Here is a 15,997-nt window from a genome sequence, read left to right on the forward strand (position 1 = left end):
GCGAACATTGGGGAAGCCGGAGTGGGTGTTTGCGGGTGGCATTTTTTGCCGTCCCCTGGTTAGTGCCACCCAAGGCAAATGCCAAGTTTGTCTTTGGCTAAATACACCAGTGGTGCACTGTGCATGCTTACGACAGACGTATTTTTCCTGCATATTTGACATTAATTAAGCAGCACAGAAAAGAGTTCTGGGCTGCCTAAGTCATGTGAACTGGGAGTGTAACTAGCCACCGGCATACAAGTGCAAACATCTCCGTGCAGGGTTTTAAGCAGAAATATTGCAATTACAGACTTGATGACCACCTGTAAGCACAGGTGTCATCTTTCTGGTTGAAGTAACCCTTTAAGTTTTTTTATTGTTGTTTTTATTCCCCCAAAGATACCGTAGACAATACCAGAGCAATTAAGACATTTGCGATCAAAAGAGTAAATCTGGTACTTTCCAGATAACTTAAATGTGAGAAATTCTGGTTTCTTGTCCTGAGGGACACGGTTTGTAAATACCCTTGTCTTGACTCCTTTATCTTATTTTTTATTTTATTTAATAAACCTCCTATACCACAGAAGCCCCTCTGTGCTGTTTCAGATATATGGTCTACTAAACAATTGTCTGGAGTGTTAAGGACACCCACTCGTGAGACCAGCTGCATGGTATTCTAAATATAAATTAAATAGACATATATATTTATGGACACTAGCTATAAGTAATTTAGTTATTGTATTTAGGGAATCGATAAGGATTTTTATTGTGTAATAATAGCCAATTATATTCTTTATTTGAACCAACTCCTATTTTACATATATAAAAATATACATAGAGTTACTTACTGTATTGGGTTTACTGGTCCACATATAGATGTATATACTCTATTTGGTATATTGCTACCTTGGTACTGCTGTTTCTTCCATCTTCTATTAGAAAATCAGAAATTATTAGAAGCTGGCAATGTTAAACTTTGTAATATTGTGGGAGTATTCTCCTTCAAATACACTTTAAACTGTGCAGTGGAATGGATCCCTGGAATTAAACAATATGCAATGCACACCGTCCACAAACTATGGCTATAAAGGTTTCAACAGCAGAATTAGGAGAAAACTGTGGAAGGTCCGATTACAAAACAATATGCTCTATTTCTACCAGATGGGGAGAGTCCACCATTTTTCCAGTCTGCCCTTAGTCTGTGAACATTGCTGCAGATCATAAAATTCACAGATAATTTCAAAATTTGTTCAGGTGGCTTAATTCTTGTAATGAATTTGAAAAAGCAGTTGACGGTATTGCTTACAGAAGCAGAATATAGCTCAGATGTTCATAGCCAGTCAGGGCCGGTGCAAGCAGTTTTGCCGCCCTAGGCAAAAGAAAAGTTTGCCACCCCCCCCCCCCCCATGTGACATCACAATGCCCCATCCATATGATCTGCCATATGAACGAACGCCAGTGCTGCACACAGTGTGTGCTTACATTAAAAAGCCTGCAGAGACAGACTATAGAAACCAGAACCACTTCATTAAGCTGCAGTGGTTCTGGGGACTAAATTGTCCCTGTAATGTGAGTTAAATTAGAGGTTAGCATCACTAATAATATACTAGATTGCCTTCTTACAACCGGATGAGGATGGTGATGGGCTCTAGCTGCAGTTTGTGGCCACAAAAATCAATGTTCTGGGGGAACGTGAAGCAGCTCTTTTTTTTGTTGGGCCCTTTGCACAGCTCAAGGTCTGGGCCCCCAGAGTCTGACGGCGAGTATGCTCATAAGGCCCACCCATAAGTCTACCTACATGTTCCACCCATGAGTTCACTCACAGGGAGTGGAGTGTGTAGGGGATGTATTACATGCAGGGCCGGACTGGCCCACTGGGATACCGGGAAATTTCCCGGTGGGCCGTCGGCACCTCGGGCCGGGGAGACATTTGGGTATGCTGGCGGCTGCTGGGGGAGTTCTTCTGGCGGCCGCAGGGGGAGCTGTGTGTTCTGTCTCTGCTCCCCCGCGCGCTACTTAATAAGACCGGGGCCGGAATGTGACGTCATATTCCGGGCCCGGTCTCATTAAGCTGCGCACTGGGGAGCAGAGACAGAACACACAGCTTCCCCTCAATCATCTGGGGTGGCAAGACATAGCCTTACATATTACATGCAACAATATATAGCGCAATGACTTATGGGGCTGGCATAGTTTTTTTTTTTCTCAGGGCTGCTTTGTATCCCCAGTCCGGCCCTGGTTACATGTTAGTGTAGAGGATAAAAAGTGTGTGCTTATAGAATGTAGTTTATAGGGATACCAGTTTGTGTAGGTGATGCAGTGTGTGTGTTTGTGTGTAAGGGATAGAAAGCAGTGTGTGTTTGTGTGTAAGGGATAGAAAGCAGTGTGTGTTTGTGAGTAAGGGATGCAAGGTGTGTTTCTGGTTGTGTGTAAGGGATGCAAGGTGTGTTTCTGGTTGTGTGTAAGGGATGCAAGGTGTGTTTCTGGTTGTGTGTAAGGGATGCAAGGTGTGTTTCTGGTTGTGTGTAAGGGATGCAAGGTGTGTTTCTGGTTGTGTGTAAGGGATGCAAGGTGTGTTTCTGGTTGTGTGTAAGGGATGCAAGGTGTGTTTCTGTGTATGTAAGGGATGCAAGGTGTGTTTCTGTGTAAGGAATGCAAGGTGTGTTTCTGTGTATGTAAGGAATGCAAGGTGTGTTTCTGTGTATGTAAGGGATGCAAGGTGTGTTTCTGTGTATGTAAGGGATGCAAGGCGTGTTTCTGTGTATGTAAGGGATACAAGGTGTGTTTCTGTGTATGTAAGGGATGCAAGGTGTGTTTCTGTGTATGTAAGGGATGCAAGGTGTGTGTCTGTGTATGTAAGGGATGGAAGGTGTGTGTGTGTGTGTGTGTGTAAGAGATGCATTGTGTGTGTGTGTGTGTGTGTAAGAGATGCATTGTGTGTTTATGTGTATGTGTGCAAGGGATGCATTATCTTTGTGTGTAAGGGTTGCAGTTTGTGTGTGTGTGTGTGTGTGTGTAATTGAAGCCTTGTAGGATTCTTTGTATGTGTATGGATGCATTGTGTGTTTCTGTGTATGTAAAGGGAAGCATTGTTTAAGTAGTGTGAAAAAGAGAGTTTGTGGGGTAGGATAGGGGCTGAATCCTACCAGCCTCTTTGTGCCTCTCTCCCCTCTTGTCCCTTACTGCTCTCCCCTGTGCCTTAGAGCTCTCCCCTGCCCCACTGTCCCTCAGTGATCTCCCCTGTCCCTTAGTAATCTCCCGCCTCCTTTCCCGTAGTGCTCTCCTACCCCCCACATCGCTTGGTGCTCCCCCCATCCCTTAGTGCTCTCTCCCTTGCATCCCATAGAGCTCTCGCCTGCCCATTAGTGGTCTCTCCTATCCCCCCCTCCCTAGTCGTCTCTCCTATCCCCCCTCCCTAGTCGTCTCTCCTATCCCCCCCTCCCTAGTCGTCTCTCCTATCCCCCCCTCCCTAGTCGTCTCTCCTATCCCCCCCTCCCTAGTCGTCTCTCCTATCCCCCCCTCCCTAGTCGTCTCTCCTCTCCCCCCACCCCTCCCTAGTCGTCTCTCCTCTCCCCCCACCCCTCCCTAGTCGTCTCTCCTCTCCCCCCACCCCTCCCTAGTCGTCTCTCCTCGCCCCTCCCCCCCACCCCTCCCTAGTCGTCTCTCCTCTCCCCTCCCTAGTCATCTCTCCTCTCCCTCTCCCCTCCCTAGTCATCTCTCCTCTCCCTCTCCCCTCCCTAGTCATCTCTCCTCTCCCTCTCCCCTCCCTAGTCATCTCTCCTCTCCCTCTCCCCTCCCTAGTCATCTCTCCTCTCCCTCTTATCCTCCCTAGTCATCTCTCCTCTCCCTCTCCCCTCCCTAGTCATCTCTCCTCTCCCTCTCCCCTCCCTAGTCATCTCTCCTCTCCCCTCCCTAGTCATCTCTCCTCTCCCCTCCCTAGTCATCTCTCCTTTCCCCTCCCTAGTCATCTCTCCTCTCCCCTCCCTAGTCATCTCTCCTCTCCCCTCCCTAGTCATCTCTCCTCTCCCCTCCCTAGTCATCTCTCCTCTCCCCTCCCTAGTCATCTCTCCTCTCCCCTCCCTAGTCATCTCTCCTCTCCCCTCCCTAGTCATCTCTCCTCTCCCCTCCCTAGTCATCTCTCCTCTCCCCTCCCTAGTCATCTCTCCTCTCCCCTCCCTAGTCATCTCTCCTCTCCCCCCCTCCACCCCTCCCTAGTCATCTCTCCTCTCCCCCCCTCCACCCCTCCCTAGTCATCTCTCCTCTCCCCCCCCTCCACCCCTCCCTAGTCATCTCTCCTCTCCCCCCCCTCCACCCCTCCCTAGTCATCTCTCCTCTCCCCCCCCTCCACCCCTCCCTAGTCATCTCTCCTCTCCCCCCCTCCACCCCTCCCTAGTCATCTCTCCTCTCCCCCCCTCCACCCCTCCCTAGTCATCTCTCCTCTCCCCCCCCTCCACCCCTCCCTAGTCATCTCTCCTCTCCCCCCCCTCCACCCCTCCCTAGTCATCTCTCCTCTCCCCCCCCTCCACCCCTCCCTAGTCATCTCTCCTCTCCCCCCTCCACCCCTCCCTAGTCATCTCTCCTCTCCCCCCTCCACCCCTCCCTAGTCATCTCTCCTCTCCCCCCTCCACCCCTCCCTAGTCATCTCTCCTCTCCCCCCTCCACCCCTCCCTAGTCATCTCTCCTCTCCCCCCTCCACCCCTCCCTAGTCATCTCTCCTCTCCCCCCTCCACCCCTCCCTAGTCATCTCTCCTCACCCCCCTCCCTAGTCATCTCTCCTCTCCCCCCTCCACCCCTCCCTAGTCATCTCTCCTCTCCCCCCTCCACCCCTCCCTAGTCATCTCTCCTCTCCCCCCTCCCTAGTCATCTCTCCTCTCCCCCCTCCACCCCTCCCTAGTCATCTCTCCTCTCCCCCCTCCACCCCTCCCTAGTCATCTCTCCTCTCCCCCCTCCACCCCTCCCTAGTCATCTCTCCTCTCCCCCCTCCACCCCTCCCTAGTCATCTCTCCTCTCCCCCCTCCACCCCTCCCTAGTCATCTCTCCTCTCCCCCCTCCACCCCTCCCTAGTCATCTCTCCTCTCCCCCCTCCACCCCTCCCTAGTCATCTCTCCTCTCCCCCCTCCACCCCTCCCTAGTCATCTCTCCTCTCCCCCCTCCACCCCTCCCTAGTCATCTCTCCTCTCCCCCCTCCACCCCTCCCTAGTCATCTCTCCTCTCCCCCCTCCACCCCTCCCTAGTCATCTCTCCTCTCCCCCCTCCACCCCTCCCTAGTCATCTCTCCTCTCCCCCCTCCACCCCTCCCTAGTCATCTCTCCTCTCCCCCCTCCACCCCTCCCTAGTCATCTCTCCTCTCCCCCCTCCACCCCTCCCTAGTCATCTCTCCTCTCCCCCCTCCACCCCTCCCTAGTCATCTCTCCTCTTCCCCCTCCACCCCTCCCTAGTCATCTCTCCTCTTCCCCCTCCACCCCTCCCTAGTCATCTCTCCTCTTCCCCCTCCACCCCTCCCTAGTCATCTCTCCTCTCCCCCTCCACCCCTCCCTAGTCATCTCTCCCCTCCCCCCTCCACCCCTCCCTAGTCATCTCTCCCCTCCCCCCTCCACCCCTCCCTAGTCATCTCTCCTCCCCTCCACCCCTGCCTAGTCATCTCTCCTCCCCTCCACCCCTCCCTAGTCATCTCTCCTCCCCTCCACCCCTCCCTAGTCATCTCTCCTCCCCTCCACCCCTCCCTAGTCATCTCTCCTCCCCTCCACCCCTCCCTAGTCATCTCTCCTCTCCCCCCCTCCACCCCTCCCTAGTCATCTCTCCTCTCCCCCTCCACCCCTCCCTAGTCATCTCTCCTCTCCCCCTCCACCCCTCCCTAGTCATCTCTCCCCTCCCCCCCCACCCCTCCCTAGTCATCTCTCCCCTCCCCCCACCCCTCCCTAGTCATCTCTCCCCTCCCCCCTCCACCCCTCCCTAGTCATCTCTCCTCCCCTCCACCCCTCCCTAGTCATCTCTCCTCCCCTCCACCCCTCCCTTGTCATCTCTCCTCCCCTCCACCCCTCCCTAGTCATCTCTCCTCCCCTCCACCCCTCCCTAGTCATCTCTCCTCTCCCCCCCTCCACCCCTCCCTAGTCGTCTCTCCTCACCCCCTCCTCCCTCCCTTCCTTTGTGGTCTCTCCTCACCCCCCTCCTCCCTTCCTTCGTTTGTGGTCTCTCCTCACCCCCCTCCTCCCTCCCTTCCTTTGTGGTCTCTCCTCACCCCCTCCTCCCTCCTTCCCTTCCTTTGTGGTCTCTCCTCACCCCCCTCCTCCCTCCCTTCGTGGTCTCTCCCCACCCCCCTCCTCCCTCCCTTCGTGGTCTCTCCTCACCCCCCTCCCTTCCTTTGTGGTCTCTCCTCACCCCCCTCCTCCCTCCCTTCCTTTGTGGTCTCTCCTCACCCCCCTCCTCCCTCCCTTCCTTTGTGGTCTCTCCTCACCCCCTTCCTCCCTCCCTCCCTTCCTTTGTGGTCTCTCCTCACCCCCCTCCTCCCTCCCTTCCTTTGTGGTCTCTCCTCACCCCCCTCCTCCCTCCCTTCCTTTGTGGTCTCTCCTCACCCCCCTCCTCCCTCCCTTCCTTTGTGGTCTCTCCCCCACCCCCTTCCTCCCTCCCTCCCTTCCTTTGTGGTCTCTCCTCACCCCCTCCTCCCTCCCTTCCTTTGTGGTCTCTCCTCACCCCCTTCCTCCCTCCCTTCCTTTGTGGTCTCTCCTCACCCCCTTCCTCCCTCCCTTCTTTGGTGGTCTCTCCTCACCCCCTTCCTCCCTTTGTGGTCTCTCCTCACCCCCTTCCTCCCTCCCTTTTTTCTTGGTCTCTCCTCACCCCCTTCCTCCCTCCCTCCCTTCCTTTGTGGTCTCTCCTCACCCCCTTCCTCCCTCCCTCCCTTCCTTTGTGGTCTCTCCTCACCCCCTTCCTCCCTCCCTGCCTTCCTTTGTGGTCTCTCCTCACCCCCTTGCTCCCTCCCTTCCTTGTCTCTCCTCACCCCCTTCCTCCCTTCCTTTGTGGTCTCTCCTCACGCCCTTCCTCCCTCCCTCCCTCCCTCCCTTCCTTTGTGGTCTCTCCTCACCCCCTTCCTCCCTCCCTCCCTTCCTTTGTGGTCTCTCCTCACCCCCTTCCTCCCTCCCTCCCTCCCTTCCTTTGTGGTCTCTCCTCACCCCCTTCCTCCCTCCCTCCCTCCCTTCCTTTGTGGTCTCTCCTCACCCCCTTCCTCCCTCCCTCCCTTCCTTTGTGGTCTCTCCTCACCCCCTTCCTCCCTCCCTCCCTTCCTTTGTGGTCTCTCCCCACCCCCTTCCTCCCTCCCTCCCTTCCTTTGTGGTCTCTCCTCACCCCCTTCCTCCCTCCCTCCCTTCCTTTGTGGTCTCTCCTCACCCCCTTCCTCCCTCCCTCCCTTCCTTTGTGGTCTCTCCTCACCCCCTTCCTCCCTCCCTCCCTTCCTTTGTGGTCTCTCCTCACCCCCTTCCTCCCTCCCTCCCTTCCTTTGTGGTCTCTCCTCACCCCCTTCCTCCCTCCCTCCCTTCCTTTGTGGTCTCTCCTCACCCCCTTCCTCCCTCCCTTCCTTTGTGGTCTCTCCTCACCCCCTTCCTCCCTCCCTTCCTTTGTGGTCTCTCCTCACCCCCTTCCTCCCTCCCTTCCTGTGTGGCCTCTCCTCACCCCCTTCCTCCCTCCCTTCCTTTGTGGTCTCTCCTCACCCCCTTCCTCCCTCCCTCCCTTTGTGGTCTCTCCTCACCCCCTTCCTCCCTCCCTTCCTTTGTGGTCTCTCCTCACCCCCTTCCTCCCTCCCTTCCTTTGTGGTCTCTCCTCACCCCCTTCCACCCTCCCTTCCTTTGTGGTCTCTCCTCACCCCCTTCCTCCCTCCCTTCCTTTGTGGTCTCTCCTCACCCCCCTCCTCCCTCCCTTTCTTTGTGGTCTCTCCTCACCCCCTCCTCCCTCCCTTCCTTCCTTCCTTTGTGGTCTCTCCTCACTACCTCCTCCTGCCCTCCCTTTGTGGTCTCTCCTCACCCCCTCCTCCCTCCCTTCCTTCCTTTGTGGTCTCCTCACCCCCCTCCTCCCTCCCTTCCTTTGTGGTCTCTCCTCACCCCCTTCCTCCCTTCCTTTGTAGTGTCTCCTCACCCCCCTCCTCCCTCCCTTCCTTTGTGGTCTCTCCTCACCCCCTTCCTCCCTCCCTTCCTTTGTGGTCTCTCCTCACCCCCTTGCTTCCTTTGTGGTCTCTCCTCACCCCTCCCTCCCTCCCTTCCTTTGTGTTCTCTCCTCACCCCCTTCCTCCCTCCCTTCCTTTGTGGTCTCTCCTCACCCCTTCCTTCCTTTGTGGTCTCTCCTCCCTCCCTTCCTTTGTGGTCTCTCCTCCCTCCCTTCCTTTGTGGTCTCTCCTCCCTCCCTTCCTTTGTGGTCTCTCCTCCCTCCCTTCCTTTGTGGTCTCTCCTCCCTCCCTTCCTTTGTGGTCTCTCCTCCCTCCCTTCCTTTGTGGTCTCTCCTCCCTCCCTTCCTTTGTGGTCTCTCCTCACCCCCCTCCTCCCTCCCTTCCTTTGTGGTCTCTCCTCACCCCCCTCCTCCCTCCCTTCCTTTGTGGTCTCTCCTCACCCCCCTCCTCCCTCCCTTCCTTTGTGGTCTCTCCTCACCCCCCTCCTCCCTCCCTTCCTTTGTGGTCTCTCCTCACCCCCCTCCTCCCTCCCTTCCTTTGTGGTCTCTCCTCACCCCCCTCCTCCCTCCCTTCCTTTGTGGTCTCTCCTCACCCCCCTCCTCCCTCCCTTCCTTTGTGGTCTCTCCTCACCCCCCTCCTCCCTCCCTCCCTTTGTGGTCTCTCCTCACCCCCCTCCTCCCTCCCTCTTTTTGTGGTCTCTCCTCACCCCACTCCTCCCTCCCTTTGTGGTCTCACCTCACCCCCCTCCTCCCTCCCTTCCTTTGTGGTCTCTCCTCACCCCCTTCCCCTCTCCCTTCCTTTGTGGTCTCTCCTCACCCCCTCCTCCCTCCCTTCCTTTGTGGTCTCTCCTCACCCCCCTCCTCCCTCCCTTCCTTTGTGGTCTCTCCTCCCTCCCTTCCTTTGTGGTCTCTCCTCACCCCCTTCCTACCTCCCTCCCTTCCTTTGTGGTCTCTCCTCACCCCCTTCCTCCCTCCCTTCCTTTGTGGTCTCTCCTCACCCCTCCTCCCTCCCTTCCTTTGTGGTCTCTCCTCACCCCCCTCCTCCCTCCCTTCCTTTGTGGTCTCTCCTCACCCCCCTCCTCCCTCCCTTCCTTTGTGGTCTCTCCTCACCCCCCTCCCCCCTCCCTTCCTTTGTGGTCTCTCCTCACCCCCCTCCTTCCTCCCTTCCTTTGTGGTCTCTCCTCACCCCCCTCCTCCCTCCCTTCCTTTGTGGTCTCTCCTCACCCCCCTCCTCCCTCCCTTCCTTTGTGGTCTCTCCTCACCCCCCTCCTCCCTCCCTTCCTTTGTGGTCTCTCCTCACCCCCCTCCTCCCTCCCTTTGTGGTCTCTCCTCACCCCCTCCCTTCGTGGTCTCTCCACAACCCCCCCACCCTTAGTAGTCTCCCCTCCACCCCCTCCCATAGAGGTCTATCCTCCTCATCCCCCCCTCCCTCAGTGGTCTCTACTTATCCCCCCCACTTCCTTCAGTTGTCTCTTCCCTTGTTCTCCTCACCCACCTCCCCTACCTCTTCTGTTTCCTGTACCCGGCCGGACTAACAGGAAATGCTCACTGAGTGAACACTGCCTGTCAGTCCAGCTGGGTACACGAAAAGGATGTTCCTGTACCACGGACAGGAGCTCGGCTACGCTACAATGAGGGACTGACAGGAGGGAGCGCTGTGCGCTTCCCTTATGCCGATCCCTCTTTTCTTGCGCGCCCGGGCCGGTGCACCTTCATAGAGCTTTCTATAGAGCACTCAGGCAGCTGCCTAAGTCGTCTATAGGAAGCACCGGCCCTGTATCCAGTACTCCTATAGACCAGTTTAGAATCTACATCCTGCATGCATCTGTTACTAGGGGGCAGACCTGTGTTTGCCAGTTTCTTCAAAGCTAGCAGGAACAGCAACCTGAATACAGAAGATAGGAATCATCGCCGTCTTACATAATAAACTAGAATATGTAATCATTATACTGCAACACAGCAAATACATATTACCCCATTCTATGGTATTACTATGCATCATCAGCCATCCCAATCCACCAGGCATTTATTCCATTTACCCAAAGGCCTGGTTCAGAGAGGCTCTAGTGCCTTTCAAATGTAAAAAAAAAGCATTAATTCCAAAACTGATGCACACTAGTAGCTAGCTTTTAGTTACCTAGAACAACTTTCACTTCTGTTCACTGTACTATACACTATTTACATAGTTAATACAGTTAATTAAAATATTGTGCTTTACGCACGAATTTAGACTCATTAATACCATTTACCTCTATATACAAGGCATAGTTTATGTATTTTCAATTGGCTTCACCTTTTCTTTGGATGTCACCCATTGTTAGGGTAATGGACATTCATAGATAGGATTATTCCATTATGCAGTCCGTCTTTAAAAGGTCCCACAACATTCTGTAATTTGTTTATATCCCAGGTTGCTGTCACACTCAGATGGTCTGTAGTTTCAATGATGTGCTACAAAGTTTGAATCTGACCGATCTTCCGGGTCCTGATGTGAGACCGGTAAAAGACTGGAGAAAACCAACCGTGGTCTATATAGACTTTTACCTCTATACGGTCATCGACTTGGTGAGATTTTTTTTTTAAATGGGTGATCGTATTGTAAGTTCAGCTGCTTAGACTAACCTATGACTTGCTTAGGCACAAGTACAGAGAATCCTGAAACTTTTTTTCCTTATACGCCTCAAGTTTTGGAGTCAACGCATTACTTTTAGTTGTGCACAGATATTACTTTCTATGTGTATGTAGCAATGACTCTGCACGATAATTATTGGAGACAACCTACCTGCTTTTTTTGGTGGTGGTTGAAAGGTTGGGTTGCATAGCGTCATTTGTTAATTATGATGAGAATCTTATGTTAAGCTAACCTTATTAATCTTACATTTTTTAGGACACAAGTCTACAGATCTTAACTACCCTTCTCTGGTTTAACATGGTAAGGAATTGAAATCTTTATGATTCTAGTGTGCTTTAACACATTGCCAGTTTACTTTCATGTGAATAAATCAGGTTTACTCATTAAATTCCAGATTATGAAAAATAATTTAGTACATCCAGGGATAGACTGCAAAAACTTGATATTGCTCACAGACTTTATCAATACTCTGAATTAAATTGTATATAGTCCAGAGATCAGCCAGTTCAGACGGAGCCGGTACTAAATGATGGAACCTATTCCTTTGATTTAACAAAATCGACCCATATCTACCTGCAAAGGCAGTTCAGCTGAATTTGAATAATTCAGTTGTGCCACATTTTACAGGCAGATAATGACCAATTCTAATATTGGCTAATGAGACGACTAACTCTATGAAAGATCGGTTTAACTACAAAGAGGGGTACATCATAGACGATTAATAATAACATAAAAGCACATCTTTTAAACAAGCACACATAAATGAAATAAAAAGTAGTAACAGGAATTCAGCACTGAGACTGTGAGTATACAAAACTTTAAAACCACTAAAAAAACAAACAAAAAAAAAACAAACATACGGTATATATATATATATATATATATATATATATATATATATATATTCATGCTACAGTTAAATCAGGTGACAAGCCCAAAAGTATAGATTCCAAAAATACTTTAACTCCTAACAATAGCCAGATGAAGAGAAACCAGAAAATTTAGTAACAGAAACACAAGCCTAGGGCAAAACTGAAAACCAATTCCTAGAAAGTAGGACATCTCTGTTGGAATCCCAAAAACCGTAAGTAAGCAGTCGAAGTAAAAAGAGGAGTTTACATGGGGAAGACAGTAGCAATAGAGAAAGTGTGAGCGATTGATTGGCATGAATGTTCTCCGTCAAGCATCGCTTGAATGGCATTGTGTGAGACGCTTGCTTGTTTTTGACATTGTGACTGGAATATGCCGGGAGTCCACCAGGAATTTGACATGGGCTTGGTAAACAATTTGTCACTTTCATTCAGATTTTATTACGTGTTTTGCTATTCCAGGTGTGGACAGATGAGTTTATTTCCTGGAACCCTGATAATTTCTGTGAAATTAATAGAGTGCGCATACTCGGCGAAATACTTTGGAAACCAGACCTCTACATTTATGAAATGTAAGTTATACAAATGTTATTCGTAGAAAAGTTCTGATTATGTGCATGCAAGACCCAAACCACGCTTTGAACTTCCTTCATATGCAACTGAAGTAACCAGATATGTTAGCAGATTTAAGGTTTAGAGTTGAAACCCTCTGCGTTAGTGGGGTCCTGTTATTAGTTAACCTTTCTAAAAGCCCACCATGTTTATTTTGACACTACAAATTCCCTTATGCTAAAATGACATATTAAACACCATAACCACTACAACTTACTGTAGTACATATGGTGCTAGGAGTGCCCTGGAGTCTTCCCAAAGTAAGTATTCAAACCATTTAATAATAGTTTTACCTGGTTCCTGCCGGGCAATCAATGCAACCTTCTCTGCTGCCAGAAGAGCTTCCAGTTAGTTCCACTAAGTTAAAGGACCACTATAGGCACCCAGACCACTTCAGCTCAATGAAGTGGTCTGGGTGCCAGGTCCATCTAGGTTTAACCCTGCAGCTGTAAACATAGCAGTTTCAGAGAAACTGCTATGTTTACATTAGGGTTAATCCAGCCTCTAGTGGCTGTCTCATTGACAACCGCTAGAGGCGCTTCCTCACTTCTCACTGTGAAAAATCACAGTAAGAAGATGCTTACATCCATAGGAATGCATTGAGAAATGCTTTCCCATGGACTGATGGAATGCGCGCGTGTCTTTTGCCGCGCATGCGCATTCAGCGCTGACGTTGGAAGAGGGAGGAGATTTCCCCAGCACCGAGGGAGCCTGGCGCTTGAGAAAGGTAAGAGTTTAACCCATTCAGCCCGGCGAGAGTGGGACCCTCTCAAGTTTGTTTTCCTAGCCCTAGAGTGGTCCTTTAAGTCATGCCATACAGGGCTGAGGAGTGCCCATTGGCTGAGAGGATTGCTCTCAGCTAAAGAGTGCAGACCTGCATGCTAAATGGTAGCTTCTTGCAGGAGCTTCAAGCAGCAGGGGAGGCATTATCGGGCGACATGCGGGACTAAGGTAAGTTGTCATACCACTCCTAAATGGATTGACTACTTAGTCTAGGAGAGTTCCAGGGTACTCATGGAACCATAACTGCTACAGTTGGCAGTAGTGGTTATGGTACTTAGAGTGTTCCTTTGAAATGCACAAGTTGTATTGGCATACCACAGAGCTGGCTAACTTCAATTGTGAAATCTGGGAGAGCTGTGGTAAGTTGTAAGTACTGTATATACTCGAGTATAAGCCAATTTTTTTTTTTATGCTGAAAAAGCCCCCCTTGGCTTATACTCAAGTGAGCGCTTCCCTAGGGCACACCAGCCCGGGAGGCGGGGGGGGAGGGGGGGGGCGCTAGGTTTAGGGGAGCACAATGCTCCTCCTGCCGACCACCTAACGTAGCGCAGGACAGGAATTTCTCAGTGAGCACTTCACTTCAGTCCACCGGTGGCCTGGTACAGGAAACAGAAGTTCATGTACTGCGGTCCACGCCACATAGGTAGGACAAAAAGGGGAAAGGACCACTGAGGGGGAAAGGACAACTGAGGAGGTGGGGGGGGGGGAGAAGGGGAAAAGGACAACTGAGGAGGTGGGGGGGGAGAAGGGGAAAAGGACAACTGAGGAGGTGGGGGGGGGGGGAGAAGGGGAAAAGGACCACTGAGGAGGTAAGGGGGGAAGAAGGGGGAAAGGACCACTGAGGAGGTAAGGGGGAAGAAGGGGGAAAGGACCACTGAGGAGGTAAGGGGGGAAGAAGGGGGAAAGGACCACTGAGGAGGTAAGGGGGGAAGAAGGGGGAAAGGACCACTGAGGAGGTAAGGGGGGAAGAAGGGGGAAAGGACCACTGAGGAGGTAAGGGGGGAAGAAGGGGGAAAGGACCACTGAGGAGGTAAGGTGGGAAGAAGGGGGAAAGGACCACTGAGGAGGTAAGGGGGGAAGAAGGGGGAAAGGACCACTGAGGAGGTGGGGGGCAGAAGGGGGAAAGGACCACTGAGGAGGTGGGGGGGGAGGAGAATGGGGAAAGGACCACTGAGGAGGTGGGGGGGGGGGAGGAGAATGGGGAAAGGACCACTGAGGAGGTGGGGGGGAGGAGAATGGGGAAAGGACCACTGAGGAGGTGGGGGGGAGGAGAATGGGGAAAGGACCACTGAGGAGGTGGGGGGAGGAGAATGGGGAAAGGACCACTGAGGAGGTGGGGGGAGGAGAATGGGGAAAGGACCACTGAGGAGGTGGGGGGGGGGGAGAATGGGGAAAGGACCACTGAGGAGGTGGGGGGGGAGAATGGGGAAAGGACCACTGAGGAGGTAGGGGGAGAAGGGGGAAAGGGCCACTGAGGAGGTGAGGGAGGAAGAAGGGGGAAAGGACCACTGACGAGGTGAGGGAGGAAGAAGGGGGAAAGGACCACTGAGGAGGTGAGGGAGGAAGAAGGGGGAAAGGACCACTGAGGAGGTGAGGGGGGAAGAAGGGGGAAAGGACCACTGAGGAGGTGAGGGGGGAAGAAGGGGGAAAGGACCACTGAGGAGGTGATGGGGGAAGAAGGGGGAAAGGACCACTGAGGAGGTGAGGGTGGAAGAAGGGGGAAAGGACCACTGAGGAGGTGAGGGTGGAAGAAGGGGGAAAGGACCACTGAGGAGGTGAGGGTGGAAGAAGGGGGAAAGGACCACTGAGGAGGTGGGGGGGAGAAGGGGGAAAGGGCCACTAAGGAGGTGGGGGGGGGGGGCGGATGGGGGAAAGGACCACTGAGGAGGCAGGGGTGAGAAAAGAAATATGCAAATTCTTTAAAAGAGGATTTTCCTTTTGCTTTAAATGTGTTTTATTAGATCAGTTTTTAGTGAATAAGTGCACAGTCTGTAATGTGACTAACTCCCATTATCCCAGTCATGGGATAATCTGAAGCTTTGCATTGCATTATCACAGTCATGGGATAATTTGAAGCTTTGCATTGCATGTTGATACCAGTAGCTGCTGCATTTCCCACCCTAGGCTTATACTCGAGTCAATACGTTTTTCCAGTTTTTTTAGGTAAAATTGGGTGCCTCGGTTTATATTTGAGTATATACAGTACATTTATAAATTAATAATTTTTAACTTGGTGTATAAGAATTGAATGCTTCTAAGATGCAATCTTATTTAATTTTATATATTACACATATGCAAAATACAGTACTTGAAGTAATATTTATATATAGTAATAGTATTAGAATGAATGGTTGCAATTTTCAGAAGTACTTTCTTAAAGGGAAACTGTTAGTTCCCAGGATTTTTTTTTTTTTTAATTCTTTATTTTCTGTTGTGCAAGGTATAACAATAGACTTACTCAGCCACAATAGCAGACGTAAGCGGTAACAGACAATAATCAAAACATGGCATATGAATAAACGGCACAGTTTTTAGGTTTTGTTGAGAGAAAACGTAGACAGTAGATTGACATTTAAATTAACATGTGAGTTTTCCTGTCTGACATGCACAATTTTAAGGAGTTAATATAACAAGAGTTAACCGTTGCTAGGGTTAGTTTAAGTGGGTACTAACTAGGGAGGCTATACATATTAAGCTTTGATAAAGCAAAATCTAGTAGTACGGTTCGCAGTAGTTTAAAAAAAAAAAAAAAGAACAAACAAACAAAAAAAACCAAGAACACTATGTGTACATGTTAGAGAGACAAATAGTACGTTTACAGAATAGGTAGACTTAGTGAGTTGTCTTTAAAGCTTGGAGCGTAAACATGCAAAAAAAAAAAAAAAAAAAATGAATTATGTTAGTTAACGCAAAGGCGAGATTTACACAATGTAGCTTAAGTTTTTTTTTTTTTTTTGGCAGTGCACATTTTTTA

General features: G+C 51.2%; 1 protein-coding gene across 1 annotated transcript in view; it reads left to right on the top strand.

The window, feature by feature from the left end:
• LOC134578280 (5-hydroxytryptamine receptor 3A-like) overlaps positions 1 to 15,997 on the top strand; it is a 69,831-nt gene that overhangs the window by 36,358 nt on the left and 17,476 nt on the right. The window contains exons 2-4 of the mRNA XM_063437256.1: positions 10,538 to 10,692; positions 11,015 to 11,059; positions 12,091 to 12,200. Of these exons, the coding sequence (XP_063293326.1) occupies positions 10,538 to 10,692; positions 11,015 to 11,059; positions 12,091 to 12,200 (310 nt within the window). The remainder of the gene's footprint in view (positions 1 to 10,537; positions 10,693 to 11,014; positions 11,060 to 12,090; positions 12,201 to 15,997) is intronic.

This window comes from Pelobates fuscus, chromosome 12 (assembly GCF_036172605.1).
Source record: "Pelobates fuscus isolate aPelFus1 chromosome 12, aPelFus1.pri, whole genome shotgun sequence".
Lineage (NCBI taxonomy): Eukaryota > Metazoa > Chordata > Amphibia > Anura > Pelobatidae > Pelobates > Pelobates fuscus.